Below are 26,889 nucleotides of genomic sequence, written 5' to 3' on the forward strand. Positions count from 1 at the left end.
GAAAAAGAAAAACGAAAAGGGAGGAGAAGGAAGGAGACTACCGGCGGTGTAGATTGTCGACGGCGGCGGCGCTGCAAGCAGGGGAGTACACAGCAGGAACGACAGGTGGTGGTGGTGGTCGGCGTTCAGCGAAAGGAGAGGGAGAGGTTTTGCTTTTGGGTTTTCACGTGAAGTTTCAAAGGGGAGGGTTTTGCTGTTTCTTTTGTTTCACGTGAAATTGAATTATGGGTTGAGGATATGGGTTCTCTTGTTTTGGGCTTTGTCAATTTGGGCTAGAAGTAGAATTGAGTTTGTTTGAATCCAAAACCGGTTAAGGTTGTTTTCTAAATTCAATCGAACGCGTTTTCGTAATTCGAATTCTTTTCAACGTAAAATTCTAAAATTACTTTTAATTTCATAAATCGTTAAAATATTTAAAACGTAAATAAAATGAATATACGTTAATTATATATTTATTACTAAAATTCATAAATTCTATTTAAATATAAATAATATACGTTAAAATATATTTAATAAAATTTATAAATTTACGGGGGATTACAATTTACCCCTCTTAAAAGAAGTTTCGTCCCGAAACTTGACACGAAAATTCCCACATTTTCCCAAAAGATTTTAACTTATTCTCACTAGAGGAGTACTTGTGCCACCTATGTGCACTCTTTTAACAACTCAAAGCTGTTTGTGTTACTCATGAACACCCTTTTCTTATGCGGAAAATCTATTTGCTTTACATCAACATGTATAAGTTATAAAAATGGGCATAAAATGCATAAAATCACCATAAAAACAGGTACAAATTTCTATCGCATTCTACCCCTCTTAAAGAAAACGAGTTACGCCCTCGTAACTCATCTCAGGGAATAACTTTGGATAGTTTTCCTTCAATTAATTCTGTTCCCAATACAACATTTTCACGAAAATCATTCCAGCAAGTGGACTTCTACACTTCTTTCCATGCATTTCCTCAAAATGTGACATCGTAATGCTCGCATGGTAACTATTGATGAACGAAAATTCAATCAAATCTAAATGATCTTCCAACTTCTCTTCAAGGTCAATAGCACATGCTCTCAACATATCTCCCATGGTTTGGTTAGTGCTCTCAGGCTGACCATCAGTTGCAGAGTGGAAAGCAGTATCATTTTCAATATTGTCCACAAGATTCCACTGGACCCCTTTTGATAAAATTTCAAACTTTTATGGTCGATAAGGATCTAACATGTTTTCATATAAAGGTAATGTCTTCAAATCTTCAAAGCAAAAACAATACCAGCTAGCTCTATGTCATGGGTAGGGTAATTAGCCTCATAAGGTTTTAATTGACGCGACAACAGGTGCGGAGGTCAAATGCTCTTTTAAAATCTGGAAAGCTTCCTTACATTTCTTACTCCACTCGAATTTCGATTCCTTTTTCATCAAGTTGGTCATTGGTTTTTCTCTCTTCGGAAAATCTTTCACAAACCCTCTATAATAGACAGCTAGGCCTAGGAAACTTCAGATATCAGACACGTTCCTTTGGAGTAGGTCACTCACTCACATCTTGATTCTTCAAAGGATCTACAGAAACTCCTTCTATTCTGCTTTTCCTTTCTAGTGAACCTCATTACGCCTTTCATGGATGTATAACTCTTGGGCTTAACTCTTAGCACTTTCACCAATTCATACATTCCCATCTTTTCAAGACAACAAATGATTTCAAACGATCCTGGACCACTCCAATCTTCTCTTAAATTTATTCCCTTACGTAACGTAGTTTTCAATCAATTTAGTCCTTCACTTTTCCGCCGGTGTCACTTATACACATATGACTTCAAGATTTGTATACTTCATTTAATAAAACTAGATTCTTTCTAAGTGTCTCCAAGTAATTCTCAAGTGTTTGTCATGCTCTTTCACATTCCTTGAACAAATCGGGATATCATCAATAACATAATAACGAACTTAATTCGGAATTCGTAGAAAATCTCATTCATCAAATCCATAATTATGGCAGGTGCATTGGTTAACCCAAAAGACGTTACTCTAAACCCCTAATGACAATAACGAATCCTAATGAGGTCTTAAGTATATTCTTATCAGCTACTCTCAATCGGTGGCACTTTAACCCAAATCAGTCTTCGAGAACACACTCGCCCAATTCAATTGGTCTAATATGTCATCTATCCTAGGCAAGGGATACTTGTTCTTGATGGTGTTTAGCTCCCTAAAACAGGAGCTCCCCACGGTGATGCACTAGGCCTAATATGTTCCTTGACCAAACAACTCTTGCAACTTTGTCTTAATTAGCTCATTTCAGGAGGTGTCATTCTATATGGTGTTATAGATATATGCGTCATTCTAGGAACTAAGTCTATAGGGGACTCAACGGCTCTTAGCAAGTGGCATACCTGCAATCTCACTAGGAAACACATCCATGAATTCATTCACAATTGGAACATCCTCGATCTTCATTCCGACTTCTTAACTCACATCTATTTCACACAACCGAAAAATAGTTCACAAGGCAAGTTCTTAAACAATTTGGTACACCTTATGGTTACAACAGTAGGAATACTAATGGGTAAATCAATCACCTCAAAATCTACTAACTTCGGACTCTTAATAAGAGGTGACGAAACAAAAGAATAAGCTTTCCCCGAATCAAATAACTTTCTAACTAGCACGGAGTTAATAGGAAAGTAACAGAAACTAAGTCAACAGGTCGTTCAGCTTCATTTCGACTTATCACATATAGTTTACCCGGGGCCTTGTTATGGTTGTTATTCTAATTAGCAGACTTATGGAGGTTTCCTTGGCTGTCTTGCGACCCTATAGGCTTCGAACTCTAATTTCTTGACTGGTTAAATCCCGACTTCACCTGGTTACCACTCTCATTACCATTTTGTTCCTTTTTCTGCTTAGTAAAGCACTCATACTTCCTATTCCCCTTTTTCTGACAATAGTTACAGTTCATTAATTCTCCCTTACAATTCCTACCAGGATGGTTGTTATTGCACATCTTACAGTGATACACTCTCTCAGATTGGTTCCTATTGTTGTGCCCCTGTTTGTTCCTTCCTTGAAAGTTTCCATATCCATTCCCATTCCCATTTTCATTCATATTCCTCTTGAAATTCCCTTGGTTTTCCCCAGCATTCTCTTTTCTTTTCTCCCCAAGAACAATATTTGTCTTGTCCCTTCTAGACTGCAAACCATAAATATGAATAGTTTTCCCATACACAATATCCAAAGATGTAAAGGTTTCCCCACCTAATCCTAATTGGATCTCCTCATTCAAACCTTGCTTAAACCTCAGAGCCTTTAGCTCCTCTGTGGCTACAACCTCAGGTGCAAACCACGACAGTGCTATAAATTTTCTATAGTAATCGGCAATGGTCATGCTCCCCATACTAAGGTTTATGAATTTCTAAACTTTTTGCTTTCTCATAAAAGGTAGGGTAAAACTTTCCCTTAAGGCAGTAACAATTGAATCCTAATTGAATCTCTCAGCAGTGCTAAGCCTAACTCTATTCTCTCTCCACCATAAATCAGCTTCATCTTTCAAATACATGACAACTTGACACACTCACATATTCTAAGGACAGTTCACCGCCTCAAACAATTTCTCAAACTCTCTAACCTAGTTCTCTAAAAAGTAAGATCAGTTTCCCCCTTGAAATATGGTGACTTAACTTTGGCTAGTCTCTCAAACATGTCCCCAGTAGAATCGGGACGCTCAGTTCTCCCTTGGATCAGTTTTTCCGATAAGAGGCGAATAACAACAACTAAGTCATTATTGTTGGCCATTCTATAACACAACCTGAAATTCATATACTCTATCTTAGGTTTTAAACATCACTTACATGTCATCCTATATCAAGCAATATTTGATTTGACCATAGAGATCGCCTCAATAAACAATATTCACATAAAATCATTTACGAAGGTGCAACAATCATTGCAAAATAATTCTCCTCGATCATTCGCGAACGACATTCACATAAAGGACATCCGATCGAGGGAAACAAATCAAATTCAATCATCAAAAATAATAATAATAATAATAATAATAATAATAATAATAATAATAATAATAAAAGAAATTATTCCTCTTCGCATGCCCAAACTAAATCATTGACCACTTGTATAATTAAATATTTTACTTTAATTCCTTAAAAGAAACTTGTATTTCCTAAAAGAAACTTTTATTCCTCAAAACAATATTAATAACAATTTCTAAACCATAATAACGTACTTGTCCCAAAATAAAATAAAAGCGCTATGCAATAAATTTAAACTACCGCTGGGCGAATTGTCCCACATTATTCCCAACATAAATAAATAATGAAACGATCTTAGAGGGAAACATTATTAATCTTGTTCTTTGATTCCTTATAGCTTTCTAGAGTAAAGGGCTCGTATTGAAATTCATCATCATCCTCGGTATTAAAATATTAAGCTAGTTTTCTCTGCCTTGTGGATCTTCGTAGCCTTTGAGACTGAGGTCATCCTCTTCTGGCTCAGTATCACTACATTATAAATATTAACTCTAGTATGCCCTCTAACACAGTCAAACTCACGAATGGCTTCCTCATCCCTATCAGGGTCTCCTGTTCTTAATATATGACGCATAGTGCGTTCAAAGCTGGTGTAACTATTAATGTCAGACTCATAATCCATTTCATTCTCATGATCACTTAGTACAATTGAGTTGCTATTGAATCCTAGCAAGATATTCACATCTAAACACCACTTTCTTCACAAAAATATCAGTGATCTCTATATCGATCCTTCTCGAGAGATCCTATGTTGGTATACTTAGAAAGAAATATTTTATTTCTGAAATAAACAATTTCAGGTCTCGCTAATGACTTCCCAACCAAATCATAATCAAAATTCGATAACACAATGAGTTTGGTGGAAGCAAACAATTTCTATTATGCACATATAATTACAACATTTAAACAATAAACACTTGCACGTACATAACAATAAATTTCTTATGCTAGCATTAACTAGCTACTAATGCACATGTAGTTCTATCTTATATGCCTTTCTTATACTACCCATCTCTCGTAATAAATCAAAATAAGTAAACATTGAAACGCTTAAAATAAAACAAGAATGATTAATAAGAAATGAATTTTTATTAAACGAATAAATAATAACGAATAAATAGAATAAGGTCTTGTTTTTTTTTTTTTGAATATATTTAATTTAAATTCGAAAAGAAGAACGTACTTAATTCACATAAACGTAAAGTTTCAAATAAATAAATTAATTTCAAACTTAAATAAGAAATATTAATATACTTTTTAAACAAAATAAAATGAATTTGGTCCCCCAAAAAAAAAGTACGCATTTTTGAACGATATAATAAGTAGAAGCTCTATTCTAGGAAATTCGTTTTAGGAAACTAGCTAGTTTAGGCGCCTAAAAATCATTGAAGTAAAACCATAAGCTTCTAGATACCACTTTGTAACACCCCGACAATTCCCGTTTTCTAAACTAAAACTTTTATAAATATAACTATAGAGAATTATCAAAGTATTATCGCCCGTGTGAAAACGTAACGACTTATTCAGAATTTTGCAGCGGAAAACATAAAACTAACTTTTAGGTTCATAAATAATCGATTACATATTAAGTCAAAAACCAATTAACGGAAATAAGGAAATACGAATAGTACGACAAATTTCAAATCCAAATTAACAAACCAAATCACTTAACCAAACTAATCTAAATACAAGCTCTCTAATCCCGATCCCAATAATGCATCATCTTCAAACCTGTAGATGGGCAACGCTTATTGATCCCTAGAGACTGCTCACCAAAGATGGGTCATCACAGGATCAATAAGGCATAGCCATGATCAACACACACAAACAAAGCACGTAATCAACAAAGCTGAGTACTACATACTAAAAGCAATAATAATCCTAACATGATACTATCAAACGAACCATCCTAACATGATACTAATGAACATAAATAAGGGCAGACAAACATGATAATTTGACGACCATACTTAACTAGACTAGGCTAGACTGGACTAGACTTTTATAACAATAATATTATTTTAATTGAAATAGGCAATGGACCGAGTTTTCTAGCTAGAGGCTTCACTAAGGAAGACGAGGTACGGGCGCGACTCCGTAACCTCAGTGACCTGGGATATCGAGGAACGTTTGAATAAAAATAGGACACGGTGATCAATCCGGTCCGAAATAAAGGCCATGGGCTACCACCATGAACCCCAACTCCTGTTTGTCCGTCACTTTAGACGTGCACAGTCTTAAGCTATTGCTACTCAGTTTCCCTTTACATGATTTACAAGTTGACAACCTGTTATGACTCAACAATCACATAAGGCATACAATCCACATTTATTCACAACTGTTTTTATCTTGGAATTAAGTAAGTGATCACAAGGGTATCAAACAAGACTCATTCCAATTAAATTCAACCTTTCCTTTAATACTGATCAACCCCTCTATATGGGTATAAGGTTTCAACTTACTAAACAAGGTCCTCGGCCCTCATAAAGTAGTGAAAAACTAAAAGGGAGCAATGAATAATCGATCTAAATCAATATATATAAAATAATCTAGTGTTCCCAATCAAACATGTTTGCATCAATCGTCTACTAACATGTTATAATCCTCATAACGAAATATATATGTTCAACATGTCCATCAAACAATGTTAAACATGAAATTCCAACATAATCAAGTCCATCAACAAATTTCAACTTGGTTTCAACAGATAACACACATTTCAAGCACACATGTATGTACGTACCTTGTGTAAACAACTAATAGGCCACTTTAACACTTTCAAAAGTCGCCTAAAGAGAATTCTCCGCCTAAAACAACCAACAAATTTTCCCAATCAACTTCTAATCACTCACAACAATAACAAAGCATTCTAAATACATCCTAAACATATTTAGGACATTCCCTAACATTAAAAACTTGAACATTTGATTTCCTAGCATCATAATTATTGAATCAATGATTGAAATTCGTTGAAAACTCTTCGCAAACGTCATACTTTAAATTTTCAGCAATATGAAATCGTTTAAAACTTTCCCAAAACCAAATTATTATGCTTAGAACATAAAAATAATAATTTTAATAATTCATAACCATTCTATCATGATTTTAAAACTATTAAAATCTTAAAAATTCATGTTTTAATAAATAAAATCCTTATTTTAATTCAAATATATAAATCTGAAAATTAAATTATTAATTATGCAAAGTATATAATCTGAAATTCCTAACTTAACATGAATTAAACTAATAAAACATATTTAATTAAAACATAACTAAAACATAATTTAGTTTAGGGTTGAGAATTAACCAAAAACTAGAAGAGAGGGGAGGTGCAGGGCGGCGGGCAAGGCGGTGCGGCACCGGCACTGAACTCAACAGCTCGGCACAGGTGGCGCCGGTGGTGGCTGCGTGTGCGGAGCATGAATCAAGAAGCAACAAAGGGAGGTTCTTGTGTGCGTTGGAGGAGAAGGGAGAGAGAATCTGGCCAACGGACAGAGGCGCGGCAGTGATAAGGTGGTCGCTGGACTAGGCGGCGCGGCTGGCGGTGGCAGGCGGCCGTGCGGTGGTGCTGGCTGGGTAATCAGAAAACATCGAGTGAGGAGGAGAGATGAAGAATAACGAAAAAGAAAAGAAAAAGAAAAAAGAAAAGGGAGGAGAAGGAAGGAGACTACCGGCGGTGTAGTTGGTCGACGGCGGCGGCGCTGCAAGCAGGGGAATACACAGCAGGAACGACAGGTGGTGGTGGTGGTCGGCGTTCAGCGAAAGGAGAGGGAGAGGTTTTGCTTTTTGGGTTTTCACGTGAAGTTTCAAAGGGGAGGGTTTTGCTGTTTCTTTTGTTTCACGTGAAATTGAATTATGGGTTGAGGATATGGGTTCTCTTGTTTTGGGCTTTGTCAATTTGGGCTAGGATTAAAATTGAGTTTGTTTGAATCCAAAACGGATTAAGGTTGTTTTCTAAATTCAATCGAACGCGTTTTCGTAATTCGAATTCTTTTCAACGTAAAATTCTAAAATTACTTTTAATTTCATAAATCGTTAAAATATTTAAAACGTAAATAAAATGAATATACGTTAATTATATATTTATTACTAAAATTCATAAATTCTATTTAAATATAAATAATATACGTTAAAATATATTTAATAAAATTTATAAATTTACGGGGGATTACAATCTATCCCTCTTAAAAGAAGTTTCGTCTCGAAACTTGACACGAAAATTCCCACATTTTCCCAAAAGATTTTAACTTATTCTCACTAGAGGAGTACTTGTGCCACCTATGTGCACTCTTTTTCCAACTCAAAGCTATTTGTGTTACTCATGAACACCCTTTTCTTATGCGGAAAATCTATTTGCTTTACATCAACATGTATAAGTTATAAAAATGGGCATAAAATGCATAAAATCACCATAAAAACAGGTACAAATTTCTATCGCATTCTACCCCTCTTAAAGAACACGAGTTACGCCCTCGTAACTCATCTCAGGGAATAACTTTGGATAGTTTTCCTTCAACTAATTCTGTTCCCAATACAACATTTTCACGAAAATCATTCCAGCAAGTGGACTTCTACACTTCTTTCCATGCATTTCCTCAAAATGTGACATCGTAATGCTCGCATGGTAACTATTGATGAACGAAAATTCAATCAAATCTAAATGATTTTCCAACTTCTCTTCAAGGTCAATAGCACATGCTCTCAACATATCTCTCATGGTTTGGTTAGTGCTCTCAGGCTGACCATCAGTTGCAGAGTGGAAAGCAGTATCATTTTCAATATTGTCCACAAGATTCCACTGGACCCCTTTTGATAAAATTTCAAACTTTTATGGTCGATAAGGATCTAACATGTTTTCATATAAAGGTAATGTCTTCAAATCTTCAAAGCAAAAACAATAACAGCTTGCTCTATGTCATGGGTAGGGTAATTAGCCTCATAAGGTTTTAATTGACGCGACAACAGGTGCGGAGGTCAAATGCTCTTTTAAAATCTGGAAAGCTTCCTCACATTTCTTACTCCTCTCGAATTTCGATCCCGTTTTCATCAAGTTGGTCATTGGTTTTTCTCTCTTCGGAAAATCTTTCACAAACCCTCTATAATAGACAACTAGGCCTAGGAAATTTCAGATATCAGACACGTTCCTTTGGAGTAGGTCACTCACTCACATCTTGATTCTTAATAGGATCTACAGAAACTCCTTCTATTCAGCTTTCCCTTTCCAGTGAACCTCATTACGCCTTAATTTCATGGATGTATAAATCTTGGGCTTAACTCTTAGCACTTTCACCAATTCATACATTCCCATCTTTTCAAGACAACAAATGATTTCAAACGATCCTGGACCACTCAAATCTTCTCTTAAATTTATTCCCTTACGTAACGTAGTTTTCAATCAATTTAGTCCTTCACTTTTCCGCTGGTGTCACTTATACACATATGACTTCAAGATTTGTATACTTCATTTAATAAAACTAGATTCTTTCTAAGCGTCTCCAAGTAATTCTCAAGTGTTTTTCATGCTCTTTCACATTCCTTGAACAAATCGGGATATCATCAATAACATAATAACGAACTTAATTCGGAATTCGTAGAAAATCTCATTCATCAAATCCATAATTATGGCAGGTGCATTGGTTAACCCAAAAGACGTTACTCTAAACCCCTAATGACAATAACGAATCCTAATGAGGTCTTAAGTATATTCTTATCAGCTACTCTCAATTGGTGGCACTTTAACCCAAATCAGTCTTCGAGAACACACTCGCCCAATTCAATTGGTCTAATATGTCATCTATCCTAGGCAAGGGATACTTGTTCTTGATGGTGTTTAGCTCCCTAAAACAGGAGCTCCCCACGGTGATGCACTAGGCCTAATATGTTCCTTGACCAAACAACTCTTGCAACTTTGTCTTAATTAGCTCATTTCAGGAGGTGTCATTCTATATGGTGTTCTAGATATATGCGTCATTCTAGGAACTAAGTCTATAGGGGACTCAACGTCTCTTAGCAAGTGGCATACCTGCAATCTCACTAGGAAACACATCCATGAATTCATTCACAATTGGAACATCCTCGATCTTCATTCCGACTTCTTAACTCACATCTATTTCACACAACCGAAAAATAGTTCACAAGGCAAGTTCTTAAACAATTTGGTACACCTTATGGTTACAACAGTAGGAATACTAATGGGTAAATCAATCACCTCAAAATCTACTAACTTCGGACTCTTAATAAGAGGTGACGAAACAAAAGAATAAGCTTTCCCCGAATCAAATAACTTTCTAACTAGCACGGAGTTAATAGGAAAGTAACAGAAACTAAGTCAACAGGTCGTTCAGCTTCATTTCGACTTATCACATATAGTTTACCCGGGGCCTTGTTATGGTTGTTATTCTAATTAGCAGACTTATGGAGGTTTCCTTGGCTGTCTTGCGACCCTATAGGCTTCGAACTCTAATTTCTTGACTGGTTAAATCCCGACTTCACCTGGTTACCACTCTCATTACCATTTTGTTCCTTTTTCTGCTTAGTAAAGCACTCATACTTCCTATTCCCCCTTTTCTGACAATAGTTACAGTTCATTAAATCTCCCTTACAATTTCTACCAGGATGGTTGTTATTGCACATCTTACAGTGATACACTCTCTCAGATTGGTTCCTATTGTTGTGCCCCTGTTTGTTCCTTCCTTGAAAGTTTCCATATCCATTCCCATTCCCATTTTCATTCATATTCCTCTTGAAATTCCCTTGGTTTCCCCCAGCATTCTCTTTTCTTTTCTCCCCAAGAACAATATTTGTCTTGTCCCTTCTAGACTGCAAACCATAAATATGAACAGCTTTCCCATACACAATATCCAAAGATGTAAAGGTTTCCCCACCTAATCCTAATTGGATCTCCTCATTCAAACCTTGCTTAAACCTCAGAGCCTTTAGCTCCTCTGTGGCTACAACCTCAGGTGCAAACCACGACAGCGCTATAAATTTGCTGTAGTAATCGGCAACGGTCATGCTCCCCATACTAAGGTTTATGAATTCCTAAACTTTTTGCTTTCTCATAAAAGGTAGGGTAAAACTTTCCCTTAAGGCAGTAACAATTGAATCCTAATTAAATCTCTCAGCAGTGCTAAGCCTAACTCTATTCTCTCCCCACCATAAACCAGCTTCATCTTTCAAATACATGACAACTTGACACACTCTCATATTCTAAGGACAGTTCACCGCCTCAAACAATTTCTCAACTCTCTAACCTAGTTCTCTAAAAAGTAAGATCAGTTTCCCCCTTGAAGTATGGTGACTTAACTTTGGCTAGTCTCTCAAACATGTCCCCAGTAGAATCGGGACGCTCAGTTCTCCCTTGGATCAGTTTTTCCGATAAGAGGCGAATAACAACAACTAAGTCATTATTGTTGGCCATTCTATAACACGACCTGAAATTCATATACTCTATCTTAGGTTCTAAACATCACTTACATGTCATCCTATATCAAGGATTATATTTGATTTGACCATAGAGATCGCCTCAATAAACAATATTCACATAAAATCATTTACGAAGGTGCAACAATCATTGCAAAATAATTCTCCTCGATCATTCGCGAACGACATTCACATAAAGGACATCCGATCGAGGGAAACAAATCAAATTCAATCATCACAAATAATAATAATAATAATAATAATAATAATAATAATAATAATAATAATAATAATAATAAAAGAAATTATTCCTCTTCGCGTGCCCAAACTAAATCATTGACCACTTGGATAATTAAATATTTAACTTTAATTCCTTAAAAGAAACTTGTATTTCCTAAAAGAAACTTTTATTCCTCAAAACAATATTAATAACAATTTCTAAACCATAATAACGTACTTGTCCCAAAATAAAATAAAAGCGCTATGCAATAAATTTAAACTACCGCTGGGCGAATTGTCCCACATTATTCCCAACATAAATAAATAATGAAACGATCTTAGAGGGAAACATTATTAATCTTGTTCTTTGATTCCTTATAGCTTTCTAGAGTAAATGGATCGTATTTAAATTCATCATCATCCTCGGTATTAAAATATTAAGCTAGTTTTCTCTGCCTTGTGGATTTTCGTAGCCTTTGAGACTGAGGTCATCCTCTTCTGGCTCAGTATCACTACATTATAAATATCAACTCTAGTATGCCCTCTAACACAGTCAAACTCACAAATGGCTTCCTCATCCCTATCAGGGTCTCCTGTTCTTAATATATGACGCATAGTGCGTTCAAAGCTGGTGTAACTATTAATGTCAGACTCATAATCCATTTCATTCTCATGATCACTTAGTACAATTGAGTTGCTATTGAATCCTAGCAAGATATTCACATCTAAACACCACTTTCTTCACAAAAATATCAGTGATCTCTATATCGATCCTTCTCGAGAGATCCTATGTTGGTATACTTAGAAAGAAATATTTTATTTCTGAAATAAACAATTTCAGGTCTCGCTAATGACCTCCCAACCAAATCATAATCAAAATTCGATAAAACAATGAGTTTGGTGGAAGCAAACAATTTCTATTATGCACATATAATTACAACATTTAAACAATAAACACTTGCACGTACATAACAATTAATTTCTTATGCTAGCATTAACTAGCTACTAATGCACATGTAATTCTATCTTATATGCCCTTCTTATACTACCCATCTCTCGTAATAAATCAAAATAAGTAAACATTGAAACGCTTAAAATAAAACAAGAATGATTAATAAGAAATGAATTTTTATTAAACGAATAAATAATAACGAATAAATAGAATAAGGTCTTGTTTTTTTTTTGTGTGAATAAAGAAGAACGTACTTAATTTACATAAACGTAAAGTTTCGAATAAATAAATTAATTTCAAACTTAAATAAGAAATATTAATATACTTTTTAAACAAAATAAAATGAATTTGGTCCCCCAAAAAAAAAGTACGCATTTTTGAATGATATAATAAGTAGAAGCTCAATTCTAGGAAATTCGTTTTAGGAAACTAGCTAGTTTAGGCGCCTAAAAATCATTGAAGTAAAACCATAAGCTTCTAGATACCACTTTGTAACACCCCGACAATTCCCATTTTCTAAAATAAAACTTTTATAAATATAACTATAGAGAATTATCAAAGTATTATCGCCCGTGTGAAAACGTAACGGCTTATTCAGAATTTTGCAGCGGAAAACATAAAACTAACTTTTAGGTTCATAAATAATCGATTACATATTAAGTCAAAAACCAATTAACGGAAATAAGGAAATACGAATAGTACGACAAATTTCAAATCCAAATTAACAAACCAAATCACTTAACCAAACTAATCTAAATACAAGCTCTCCAATCCCGATCCCAATGATGCATCATCTTCAAACCTGTAGATGGGCAACGCTTATTGATCCCTAGAGACTGCTCACCAAAGATGGGTCATCACAGGATCAATAAGGCATAGCCATGATCAACACACAAAAACAAAGCACGTAATCAGCAAAGCTGAGTACTACATACTAAAAGCAATAATAATCCTAACATGATACTATCAAACGAACCATCCTAACATGATACTAATGAACATAAATAAGGGCAGACAAACATGATAATTTGACGACCATACTTAACTAGACTAGGCTAGACTGGACTAGACTTTTATAACAATAATATTATTTTAATTGAAATAGGCAATGGACCGAGTTTTCTAGCTAGAGGCTTCACTAAGGAAGACGAGGTACGGGCGCGACTCCGTAACCTCAGTGACCTGCGATATCGAGGAACGTTTGAATAAAATTAGGACACGGTGATCAATCCGGTCCGAGATAAAGGCCATGGGCTACCACCATGAACCCCAACTCCTGTTTGTCCATCACTTTAGACGTGCACAGTCTAAAGCTATTGCTACTCAGTTTCACTTTACATGATTTACAAGTTGACAACCTGTTATGACTCAACAATCACATAAGGCATACAATCCACATTTATTCACAACTGTTTTTATCTTGGAATTAAGTAAGTGATCACAAGGGTATCAAACAAGACTCATTCCAATTAAATTCAACCTTTCCTTTAATACTGATCAACCCCTCTATATGGGTATAAGGTTTCAACTTACTAAACAAGGTCCTCGGCCCTCATAAAGTAGTGAAAAGCTAAAAGGGAGCAATGAACAATCGATCTAAATCAATATATATATATATATATATAAAATAATCTAGTGTTCCCAATCAAACATGTTTGCATCAATCGTCTACTAACATGTTATAATCCTCATAACGAAATATATATGTTCAACATGTCCATCCAACAATGTTAAACATGAAATTCCAACATAATCAAGTCCATCAACAAATTTCAACTTGGTTTCAACAGATAACACACATTTCAAGCACACATGTATGTACGTACCTTGTGTAAACAACTAATAGGCCACTTTAACACTTTCAAAAGTCGCCTAAAGAGAATTCTCCGCCTAAAACAACCAATAAATTTTCGCAATCAACTTCTAATCACTCACAACAATAACAAAGCATTCTAAATACATCCTAAACATATTTAGGACATTCCCTAACATTAAAAACTTGAACATTTGATTTCCTAGCATCATAATTATTGAATCAATGATTGAAATTCGTTGAAAACTCTTCGCAAACGTCATACTTTAAATTTTCAGCAATATGAAATCGTTTAAAACTTTCCCAAAACCAAATTATTATGCTTAGAACATAAAAATAATAATTTTAATAATTCATAACCATTCTATCATGATTTTAAAACTATTAAAATCTTAAAAATTCATGTTTTAATAAATAAAATCCTTATTTTAATTCAAATATATAAATATGAAAATTAAATTATTAATTATGCAAAGTATATAATCTGAAATTCCTAACTTAACATGAATTAAACTAATAAAACATATTTAATTAAAAAATAACTAAAACATAATTTAGTTTAGGGTTGAGGATTAACCAAAAACTAGAAGAGAGGGGAGGTGCAGGGCGGCGGGCAAGGCGGTGCGGCACCGGCACTGAACTCAACAGCTCGGCACAGGTGGCGGCGGTGGTGGCTGCGTGTGCGGAACATGAAGCAAGAAGCAACAAAGGGAGGTTCTTGTGTGCGTTGGAGGAGAAGGGAGAGAGAATCTGGCCAACGGACAGAGGCGCGACAGTGATAAGGTGGTCGCTGGACTAGGCGGCGCGGCTGGCGGCGGCAGGCGGCCGTGCGGTGGTGCTGGCTGGGTAATCAGAAAACATCGAGTGAGGAGGAGAGATGAAGAATAACGAAAAAGAAAAACGAAAAGGGAGGAGAAGGAAGGAGACTACCGGCGGTGTAGTTGGTCGACGGCGGCGGCGCTGCAAGCAGGGGAGTACACAGCAGGAACGACAGGTGGTGGTGGTGGTCGGCGTTCAGCGAAAGGAGAGGGAGAGGTTTTGCTTTTTGGGTTTTCACGTGAAGTTTCAAAGGGGAGGGTTTTGCTGTTTCTTTTGTTTCACGTGAAATTGAATTATGGGTTGAGGATATGGGTTCTCTTCTTTTGGGCTTTGTCAATTTGGGCTAGGATTAGAATTGAGTTTGTTTGAATCCAAAACCGGTTAAGGTTGTTTTCTAAATTTAATCGAACGCGTTTTCGTAATTCGAATTCTTTTCAACGTAAAATTCTAAAATTACTTTTAATTTCATAAATCGTTAAAATATTTAAAACGTAAATAAAATGAATATACGTTAATTATATATTTATTACTAAAATTCATAAATTCTATTTAAATATAAATAATATACGTTAAAATATATTTAATAAAATTTATAAATTTACGGGGGATTACACTGGGCCTGGCCTTGCGCTGGGCCTGGCGTGGCCTTGGCTGTTTGTGTGGTGCGCGGGCTTGCTGGACGCGGGCCTGGCTTCGAGCTGGGCCTTCGTCTAGCAAGTTCGTCCGATGCTAATTCGTACGACGCGCTTCCGATTAATTTCCCGATTCCGGAATTCATTTCCGATACGAACAATATTTAACATTTCCGATTCCGAAATTAATTTCCGGTTTCGAACAAATATTTAATATTTTCGTTTCCGGAATTATTTTCCGATTCCGATTATATTTCCGATTCCGACAATATTTCCGTTTCCGCCAATATTTCAGATTCTGGCAATATTTCCATTTCCGATAATATTTTCCGATACGTACCATGTTTCCGTTTCCGGCAACATATACGATTTGGATAATATTTATATTTCCGATATGATCCATATTTCCGTTTCCAGCAATATCATCGTTTCCGAAGTATTCATTTATTTGCCTTTGACGATCTCTGCTCCCACTGAAACCAAGATCCGTTGATTCTGAATATGCTTTAGATAAAGTATTTAATGCCATTAAATACTTGATCCGTTTACGTACTATTTGTGTGACCCTACGGGTTCAGTCAAGAGTAAGCTGTGGATTAATATCATTAATCCACTTGAACTGAAGCGGCCTCTGGCTAGGCATTCAGTTCACTTGATCTCACTGAATTATTAACTTGCATAATTAATACTGAACCGCATTTATTAGACTTATCATTAAATGCATACTTGGACCAAGGGCATTATTTCCTTTAGTCTCCCACTTGTCCTTAGGGACAAGTGTGCATTTCCTAATTCCTTTGTCACTCGATGCTTGCTCTTGAACATAAGGTAAGAGTTGTCATCCTTATTATGTCCAGAGGTGTTTCTCGGTTTCAGAGTTCAACTGATCAAATAAATAGATAATCATAGCCTATGATTCATCTGAGCACTGCCATGCATTTTACAGTTTCTAGCTCCGAGTGGCCTTGTACAACTTTCAGCATCTCATCCCGATTTATGGGAGGACAATCCCAATCTTGCGATCTTGAGATTAGACTTCGTTTGATAGGTGATTACCTGAGCGTTGCCTTTATAGCCTCCTTTTACGGTGCGAACGGTTGACAACGTCAAAGTAAGTAGTTCTCAAACAAGTAATCTCAAATCACTAAGGTATTGAGGATTAGTGTCTAATAGTTTTAATGAAATTTACTTATTGTTGTGGGGTCTTTTACGGTGCTGACGTGTCACGTGTTCCTCGGAGGTATCAAGTATGACCTGGCACAAACTTCTGGCAACCTGCAAAACAAGAATATTCCCGTAGGAATATTCCCTCCGATGCTTAAGTAATTATAAGCTAGAGAGAGAAGTAATTTATAGAGAGAAGGCAGAGCAATGATAGTTTTGGTTGGTGGGAATGAATTGATTGCCTCTTACCTTGGGATCTGAGCTATTTATAGGGCTAGGGTTTCTTGGGAATTGATCCCTCAACCCTAGCTGTAGGATGCGTGCCCCTTGGGGAGTTAGGACACGTGTCATTTGGCCAACAATGATGAGCCTTTTACGAATTGGGCTTGGCTTCTCAGAGAAGGTGGGCTTTCCAAAATAAGGTTTTGCTCTTATTTCGTTTAGGTACCAAGGTTTGAGCCTAATTCCTAGGCTTGGGCCAAGGTGGCCTGTATTGGTCATTGTAGCTTCTTTGGGCCTTATGGTGGAGATATTCAGGCCCACATCATTTGCCCCTCATGAGCAGTGAAAACGGACGTTAGTTTTCACGTCCGTTTTCACTGCTCTTGGAGTGTTCAATGGGATGACGGCGCGTGGCAGGGGTAATCATTTCTTACCCCTCTATAAATAAGTGGCCATTTTGAGTGACTTTCCCCCTCATTTCTAGTGATTATTTGAGAGCTATAAGAGAAGGCGATTTTCGGCGTCTTACATCCACCGAAATTCACTGTAGCGCCGCCACAATCTTCAAAGCCCTGTTCTTACAGTTCTTCATCAAGTTTCTTCAAAAATTCTCTTTGATCTATCAGGTAATGCTTTCTTTTGGGAAAATTTATTTGTTGATTTTGATCCTTCTCAATTCTCTTTTCTTAACTATGCAAGGGTTACGTCAAACTGATGGCGTCAACCTGTCCTTTTGACGCCTTCTCTTTTCAAGTAATGCCCCTCGTCTTGAGCCAAGTCTTCAGCCTGTGCAGGATTTCATGGCGCGAATAGAAGACAAAGAGCAATTCGAAGGGGAATCTTCTTCTCCCATGGAGGAGGACGTCCCCTCAAACGAGCGCGCCGATGTCGCGCCGGCGAGCACGTCAGGTGGGGAGGAAGGTCACCTTCACCCGAGCGCAATCTTCCCACTTCAGTCGTGGCTGACCTTCCTCACCATCCAGGGGAGTGATTATGGGAAGTCTCTGAATTTAGGTTCGGAGTATAAGTTTCGTATGCCGGCTGGTATGGACTGCATCAGCTTTGGACTGGTGGAAGGGGAATTCGCAGTGTACAGCTCCTTTCTGAAGCTTGGCATGAGATTCCCCCCTCACCCCTTTGTGGTGGAATTGCTGGACGGCTTCAACATTGGCCTGAACCAAATGTCCCCCAACTCTTGGGCTGGTGTGTTCGGCTATATCGCTCGTTGTGAGCTCGAAGGTATTACTCCCTCCTTCCCGGCGTTCCTAAGGATCGCCTCCATGTCCCAAGTTTCCAAAGCTGCAGCGGGTTGGCTAATTCTTACGTACAAGGGAGCTTATCGGACGGTGATGGGCAAGGCGTCCAAATGGCATCACTGGAGAAAAAAGTGGGTGGTTATCAAAACCACCAATTTGGAGATGTGCGAGCGGATGAGACGTTGGACCGTCAAGCCCAACTTGGTTGGAAAGGGCAGCTCTTTCCCTCCGGTCTCCGCCGCTCTCTGGGAACGGATCTCGTCTTTGTTCAAGGCCAAGCCGCTCATAGTTAAGGACAAGACGGCCTACATACCCGAGGGGTGGTTGCCTCATCTGGATCAACTGGCCGACCCCGTTTTCCTCTTGGCTGTGGGCTTGTGTCCGTATATGCCGAGAGGTAATGTATCTATACCTCAAATCTTTCACTGTTTCATCAAAACTACTTTACTAATGTCTTTATTTGTTTTTTCAGACGAGGCCATGGATAAGCTAGACGACGCCTCCAAAGGCCAAGTGGATATGCCGTCCTGGCTGGCAAAGGTACTTGACGCCAGCACCTTTAAGGCTTGGAAGCGTCAGTAGGCGGCCGAGCAAGCCGTCCCAGAGCAGATGGCTCCCCCTCCCGCTGCTGAGGAGAAGGTATTGATCAAGCCTTCCTATGTAATTCCCCTTATTGTTTGCAACTTATATGTTTTCATTTCTTCAGAAGGCGAGGAAGGCGGTCACGGACGCGACACCTTCTTCTAAGCGCAGGGCTGGCGGCACAGGGAAACCCGTCTTCAAGTCAACGGCTTCGAAGGCTCCTAAGGTGTTTGCCGTCCCCAAGGCTGCATCCGCTTCTCCTAGCTTTCGGAAAGCTGGAGCGACGGTCGATCCTCTTGCGGGGATTGCTGAAGCCGTCCGCCGAAATATTCCCCTGAAGGCGGCGGAAAGAGCTAGGAATTCTGGGGGTAAGTTTTACTCCAACATCGTAACCACCTGCCGTTCCTCGTCTAGCAGTTCTATAGTCTCTCCCAGGGATTCTAAGGCCGTTGTTTTTCCCATAGAAATTCCCGACCCTTAGAAAGACATTGATGCTGAATTGGATCAGATCCCTTCTTCAGGCGGGTTCAACTCTCATGACCAAAGGAGGATAATGACGTTGATGCGCAATGCCATTCCTCCCAAGTATGCTGAGACCCTTCCTGAGGCGGCCGAGAATATGCTTGCCGCTATGCAGTCCTCGGCACTGGATGTGAGTTTCATTATGCCTTTATTATTTACATATTCTTGTTTCTCTTATGTTTTACTCTTGCTGTTTTTGTGCAGATGTTCATTCTGCTGGACTCGATGAAGAAGTGGCGCACTGCTATGGTGCACGAAAAGGCTCGACACCGTCTTCTGGCCAGTCAGTGTGGCGATCAGCATTTTGCTGAGCTGGAGAAACTTCGTTTTGACAGGCGGGAGGAGATTGACGCTGTGACCAACGCCCTGGCTTCCCAAAATGCTGAGAACGCGGGTCGTCTCCTGCAAATTGATCAGAACTTTTCTCAAATGGAGGACCTTTCTGAGAAAATTAAGGAGAAGGAAGCTGAGTTTTCTCGTCTTGAGACTCAGTTTAAGGAGTTGGAGGTCCAGCTGGAGGCGGCTCGCAAGGAGGTCGCTTCGTCAAAGAGTGTTCTCGACCAGTCGGCCATGCTAGGTGAGAAATCAACCCGAAGGGGCATGGAGCTTGCATGGAATGCCGAATTTTCCAGTGAACATCCCTTCAGCTAGTTCGAGAAGTTCCTCACCTATCAAATTTAGGTGGAGAAGGCTTAGAAAGAAGGACGCACTCCTCCTGAGTTTGTTCGCAGCGAGGATGAGGAATGAGAGCTCCTAGGCGTCTTGTATTTATTTTGAGCTTGTTTTTGTGACGCCTTGCTTAGTGGCACTATGTGCATAATTTTTTAATTATGACTAATTTTTGGAATGACATGGCGTCTTTTGAACGTTTTATTGCTCTTTAGCTTTTGTCATCTGTTTATTTGTGATTGATTCTACGATTATATCTGACGCCTCTGAATTGAGACGTTAGATGTCTGCCCTGGTCTTTTTGCCGAGGTCTTTAGCTACTTTATATAGATATTTTTAGAAATGTGTGACCCCTGTGTTCTAGGTGATCAGCCTAGTGAGGGTGCTAATCTGGGCCACTTCTTAGGCCTTTAGACGACTAGTCTTTATTTCTTGGGAGAACGTTAGTTTGCATTTGTCCAAGGAATTTGGTAACATATTTGTCATAAAGATTTCCGAGCAAGGCCGGCTTGCAGGGAATTTTTCATTTAATGTTTAAAGCATGCTACATGGTGCGTCTAAGTTTTGGACGTCTTTACAAAACATATAATCAAGATAACATAAGTGTTAATCTAGAAAAAGTACTTCTTGAGGTTATCCGCATTCCATGTACGCAAAATCGGACGTCCCTGCATGTCTTGGATCCGGTATGTTCCGTCTCCTCGTAAATCTCATATGGACCTTCCCAAGTAGGAGTGAGTTTCCCTTGTTCATTGGCGCGTCCGACGGCTTCCATTTTTCTAAGCACAAAATCTCCGACTTTTAGTATTCTTCTAGAAACCCTTTTGTTGTACTCCCTCGTCATTCGGAGTTTGTATAACTGCTGTCGTAGAGCCGCATTTTTTCTTGTTTCTGGTAAGAAATCCAAGGCCGCCTTCATCGTTTCCCAATTGGCGTCTTCATTAAACAACATGACGCGCAGAGTTGGTTCACACATTTCAATGGGTAGGACGGCTTCAGCTCCGTAAGCTAACAAGAATGGTGTTTCTCCTGTGGAGTTTTTTGCCGTGGTCCGTATAGACCATAAAACATTGGGTAACTCGTCGGCCCATAAGCCCTTTGCCTCATCAAGCTTCTTTTTCATCCCTTCAGAGATGATTTTGTTGAATGCTTCTACTTGTCCGTTAGCTTGGGGGCGTCCTACTGATGCAAAACATGCTGTGATACCATGGTCAGCCAACCAATCTTCCAATTTGGGCGTCTTGAATTGTGGCCCGTTGTCAAAGACAATAGACTGAGGCACGCCAAATCTTGTGATAATGTTTTTCCAGATGAATGCTTTCACATCTTATGCCTTAGTGTTTTTCAAAGCTTCAGCTTCTACCCATTTAGTGAAATAGTCGACGGCAACTATTACATAACGCAATCCTCCTGGTGCCGTCGTATAGGGACCTAATAAGTCCATCCCCCATTTGGCAAATGGTGTAGGGCTGGTGATTGGTGTCAGTTTCTGCGCCGGCCGTCGAATTAGGTGAGCAATTCGTTGGCATTTATCACACCGCTTGACCAAGTTGAGAGCGTCTTCTTTGAGAGTGGGCCAATAGTATCCGATTCTTAAGGCTTTTTCTGCCAGGGCCCTCCCTCATATGTGAGAGCTGCATAATCCTTGATGAAGATCTTCCAATACTTCATTCCCCTTCTCGGGGGTTACGCAGCGAAGAAGAGGCCGTGAGAAGGCTTTCTTGTATAGAGTTCCATTCCATATCTCAAACCAGGTACTTTTTCTTTGTAATTTTTCTGCCTGCCTGGGATCATCAGGGAGTACTCCATTCATTTTGAAATTAACAATGTCGTCCATCCAGGTGGCTGTTCGGTCTAGGATATCTGTCCTCGAGGTGTCAATGTTTTTGAGCTGCTTTACTTCCCAAAACACATAACGTGGCATATCACAAGACGCTGAGCTTGCTAGTTTGGACAGAGCGTCTGCTTTGTTGTTTTCAGACCGGGGTATATGTTGTATTTCAAAGTTAGATAGCTGCTGAACTTCCTGACGGAGCTTTTCCAGATATTTTGTCATGGCGTCATCCTTGGCCTCATATTCTCCTTTTACTTGACTGACGATTAACTATGAGTCAGATAAAACCAGGACGTCTGCCGCCCCCGCTGCTTTGCTCATCTGAATTCCACATATTAGGGCTTCGTATTCAGCTTCGTTGTTTGATGCCTGAAAGTTAAAACGCATTGCATATTCATAGATATCCCCTTCTGGTGATTCGCAGATAATGCCGGCTCCCGACTAGAGCTGGCAAAAGATGACACGACACGATAACACGACACGAACCGGACACGAAAAAAGTGGGTTAGTGTTGAGAATTTCAACCCGTTTAGTTAAACGGGTCGACACGACACAACACGACTATTAAATGGGTCGGGTTAGTGTTAAAAATTTAAACACGAACTGGACACGAGACAACCCGCTTAGTTATGCGGGTTAGACGTGTTTACCCGTTTACCCGTTTACCCATTTACCCGTATAAAAATCTAACACTTAATTATGAAGAACAAAAAGAAACTAATAAATAGGCCCAAAATAACAATTAATAAATAGGCCCAAAAAAGAGTAAACCCTAAAAAGAGTACTATATAAGTGTGTCAGTCAAAATACTTCAAACCCTACCAAAATTATTGCAGTAAAAAAAACTCAAACCCTACATTTTACTCCCTTGTGTTCTCCGTCTTTTCACTTTCTACTGGAGAGTGGAGACAAAAGCCTCCATTTTACTCCCTGATTCCAGCTTCAACGTGAAGCTAGCAAGGTAATAAACTAATTAATTATTCCTCTCTAAATCCTCATGTATTATTTTATTCTTTGATTACTTCGATTCTTTAGTTAATTAGTTCTTTAATTCCTCCATTCTTTAGTTAATTAATTATTTAAATCTTTCATTCTTTAGTTAATTAGTTCTTTCATTCTTTGGTTAATTAGTTCTTAATTCTTTATCTAACGTGTTTCACATGTTTATATACAAATACTATATTTTGGGATTCATTTATTAGTTAATTATTTTTGGGGTTTTAGTTGTTGTCAAATAATGTTAATATGTTTTCTGATTTTTTCTTTGATTTTGTAATTTTGTAGGTTACTTTGTTGGTGTTCTGCCTTTATCTAAGATTCTAAGGTAAGATTATATTTTCTTTTCTGATTTTGTTTGTTATTTTTAAATTATTGTTCTTTTTTTCGTAATCTGCTTATTTTCTGATTTATGGTTTAAAGTTTATTTCTTGTGAATTTCATATGTCTTATGTACGTTATTATTTTTTGTTAAGGTACTATGGAAGCTACTATGGATCCAAAATCAATGAACATTGAAGGGGCAGACCCAGAGGTTGAAATTCTCTCTAAGCCTAATAGAGAGAAAGGAAAGAAACTTGGTCATACATACAAGCCTGGTAAGAATTTCAAACGCTCTAGAAAACTCACTTCTGGTGTGTGGGTGAACTTCACTTTTCTAGAACCTGACCCAGAAGGTAATTTATGGTGTAAGTGTAAGAAATGTGGTCAAGTTTATAGTGCTGAGAGTAAGTATGGTACGGGCAATTTAATTCGACATTCTGCTAGTTGTAAGAAGAAAAATACTAGGGACATAGGTCAGATGCTTTTGCAATCTAATGGTGTTGGTCTGAGAACTAGGGCTCTTACATTCAATTCTGATGTGTTTCGTGAATTACTTGCTGTTGCTATTGTTAAACATGGGCTCCCTTTTCAATTTGCTGAGTATGAAGGGATAAGGAATGTGTTTTCTTACTTGCAACCTGATGTTAAGTTGTTTTCTCGCAACACCACTAAGAGTGACATATTAAGGATTTATAATATTGAGAAGGAAAAAGTTGTTGCTATGTTACAATCTGTCCCTGGAAAGATATCTTTAACATCTGATTGTTGGTCTTCCATTACAACTGATGGTTATATCTCTCTTACTGCACACTATGTTGATGCTGGTTGGTCTTTACAAAAAAGAATTTTGAACTTTTCTTTTATGCCCCCACCCCATACTGGTGTTGCTATGGCTGAAAAAATTTACAACTTGTTGAAGGATTGGGGGATTGAGAAAAAAGTGATGTCAATGACCTTAGATAATGCTTCAGCTAATGATGTATTTGCAGATTGTTTGAAAGGTAATCTTGATTTGATGTGTGATGGGGCTTACTTTCATGTAAGATGTTGTTGTCATATACTGAATTTGGTTGTCCAAGATGGACTTAAGGAGGTTGATGAGGCTGTTTGTAAAGTTAGGGAAACCGTGAAGTATTGTAAGGGTTCTCAGGCTAGGAAACAAAGGTTTCTTGATTGTGTTGCTTATGTTTCACTTAGTTCAGCTAGAGGGTTGAGGCAAGATGTGCCAACTCGTTGGAATTCTACTTTTTTGATGTTGGAGAGTGCTATATTTTATAGGAAGGCTTTTGTGCATCTTCAGAAAACTCACACTAATTATGTGAACTGTCCAACAAATGATGAGTGGTCTAGGGTTGAAAAGCTATTCAAGTTTTTGAAAGTTTTTTATGATGTAACCTGTGTCTTTTCTGGATCCAAGTATCCAACATCAAATCTCTACTTTCCTAATGTTCTCAAGGTGAGGTTATTGTTGAAAGATGAAATGGAAAGTGGGGATTTTTTTGTTAGGAAGATAGCTACAAGAATGTGGGGTAAGTTTGAAAAGTATTGGTTTGAATTCTCCCCCATTATGGCTATTACTACCATTATGGATCCTCGGTACAAGTTTCAGTTGGTGGATTTTGCATACAACAGAATTTATGGTTCAACTAGCTCTTTTGAGGTGTCATGTCTGAAAGACAAGCTCTTTCCCTTGTTTGATGCATATGTAGCAAGTTCGACCCAATCAAATGGTGGGCAATCCATCTCTAACCTTAATTCTGGTGGTTTGAATGTTGTTGCTGGAGATGGTTTTATGGAGGTATACTACTTTCTACTTACATATTTTTATATATATTTTGTATCTAATGCACAAAATAATTGTTTTTTTTTTTTTGGTTAATTAGGAGTTTGATTCTTTTTCTGGAGGGGAGTTTACCGGTATTCCAAAATCAGAACTTGCATTATACTTGGAGGAGCCTAGCGTTCCTCGTGCGAACAATTTGGATATCATTGACTGTTGGAGATCTTGTCAGTTGCGCTTCCCTGTCCTTTCTGTTATGGCTAGAGACCTATTATCTATTCCGATTTCTACAGTAGCATCTGAATCTGCCTTCAGTGTTGGCGGAAAAATCTTGGACCCTGTTAGAAGCTCTTTGAAGTCATCTGTTGTGGAATCATTAATATGTCTAAGAGATTGGACTTATGGACATCAAGGTGATGCTTTTGACTTGTATTTTTGTTTACAATATAACATGTGATATTAAAAGTCTAATATTGTGTTTGTCCTACTAGCTGAAACGGTTCCAGAACTTGAGGAATTATGTGACAACGTAATGAGCTTGAAGTTGGATGTTGATATTTCTCCTCCCACTACTACTCCAAGTCCTCTTTCTGCCAGTGGAAGTGAAACCACTGCCTGCTCAGCCCCCAAAATGTCTATCAATATTGATTAGGTAATTAATCTCCTTTTTTCTATTCAATCGGGTTTATTTAAGTTTAAATCCTTTATTTTATTTACTTATTAATTATTTCATAGAGTTATTTATGTTCTTGATCTTTTGAACACTTCTTCTATTGTTAGGTCTCTGTTGTTTGCATGAGGAACAAGAAGTGGCTGATCGTTCGTTGAAGGATCTTCTAGGAGTCAATATTAATATTTTGTCTAAATCCTCATCTTTTGCCAAAACTTTTAAACAATTACATTATGTGGTTTGTAATATTTTGGAGCCCGTGTTTTGAGGCTGTAACTTATTTGGGCTATCTTGAACTTTATATAGCCAAATACATGTTGATGGTATTTGTGGTACTAACTTTTATGAGCAGCGTTGCTTATGGCCTCATGGATTTAAGTAATATTGGAAATTTATTAGGGTCATTGTTTGCTTTAAAGTATCAACATATTTAATGGGTTTAAAAGTTATGACACGAACACGACCTGTTTAGTTAAACAGGTAAGGCGTGTTAGGTTCGTGTTACCTGTTTATTAAACAGGTCGTGTTCGTGTTTGATTTTTTTGACCCGTTTATTTAACGGGTCGTGTTCGTGTTTAAGGTTTTCAACCCGTTTAACAGTGACACGGAAACGAACACGACACGACACGACCCGTTTGCCAGGTCTACTCCCGACCCATTTTGGGTGGCAGAGCCGTCCACATGAACTATCCACTGGGTTTTCTCATTCCTCAAATAGGGTGGCTTGGTCAGTTCGGCAATGAAATCAGCAAATGCCTGTCCCTTTATTTCCTTCCGCGGCTCATACGAAATATCAAATGCGTTAAGCTCAATCGCCCAGTTGAGCATTCTTCCAGACGCTTCTAGATTTGTGAACGGCCGCTTTAGCGGTTGGTCCGTGTAGACTATCAGCCGATGAGCCAGGAAATATGGACGAAGCTTCTTACTAGCCAAGAACAGAGCGAAGCCAAACTTTTCAACTGTTGGATATTTGAGT

At 38.1% G+C, this 26,889-nt stretch overlaps 1 protein-coding gene across 1 annotated transcript; it reads left to right on the plus strand.

The window, feature by feature from the left end:
* Positions 1–23,382: 23,382 nt before the first annotated feature.
* Positions 23,383–25,895, plus strand: LOC110780867 (zinc finger BED domain-containing protein RICESLEEPER 2-like). Its single transcript, XM_056839218.1, has 5 exons — positions 23,383–23,467; positions 23,616–23,738; positions 25,173–25,261; positions 25,347–25,656; positions 25,735–25,895. The coding sequence occupies exons 2-5, from the start codon at positions 23,621–23,623 to the stop codon at positions 25,893–25,895; spliced, it is 678 nt and encodes a 225-aa protein (XP_056695196.1). The 5' UTR covers positions 23,383–23,467; positions 23,616–23,620.
* Positions 25,896–26,889: the final 994 nt, after the last annotated feature.

This window comes from Spinacia oleracea, chromosome 3, assembly GCF_020520425.1.
Source record: "Spinacia oleracea cultivar Varoflay chromosome 3, BTI_SOV_V1, whole genome shotgun sequence".
NCBI classification, from domain to species: domain Eukaryota; kingdom Viridiplantae; phylum Streptophyta; class Magnoliopsida; order Caryophyllales; family Amaranthaceae; genus Spinacia; species Spinacia oleracea.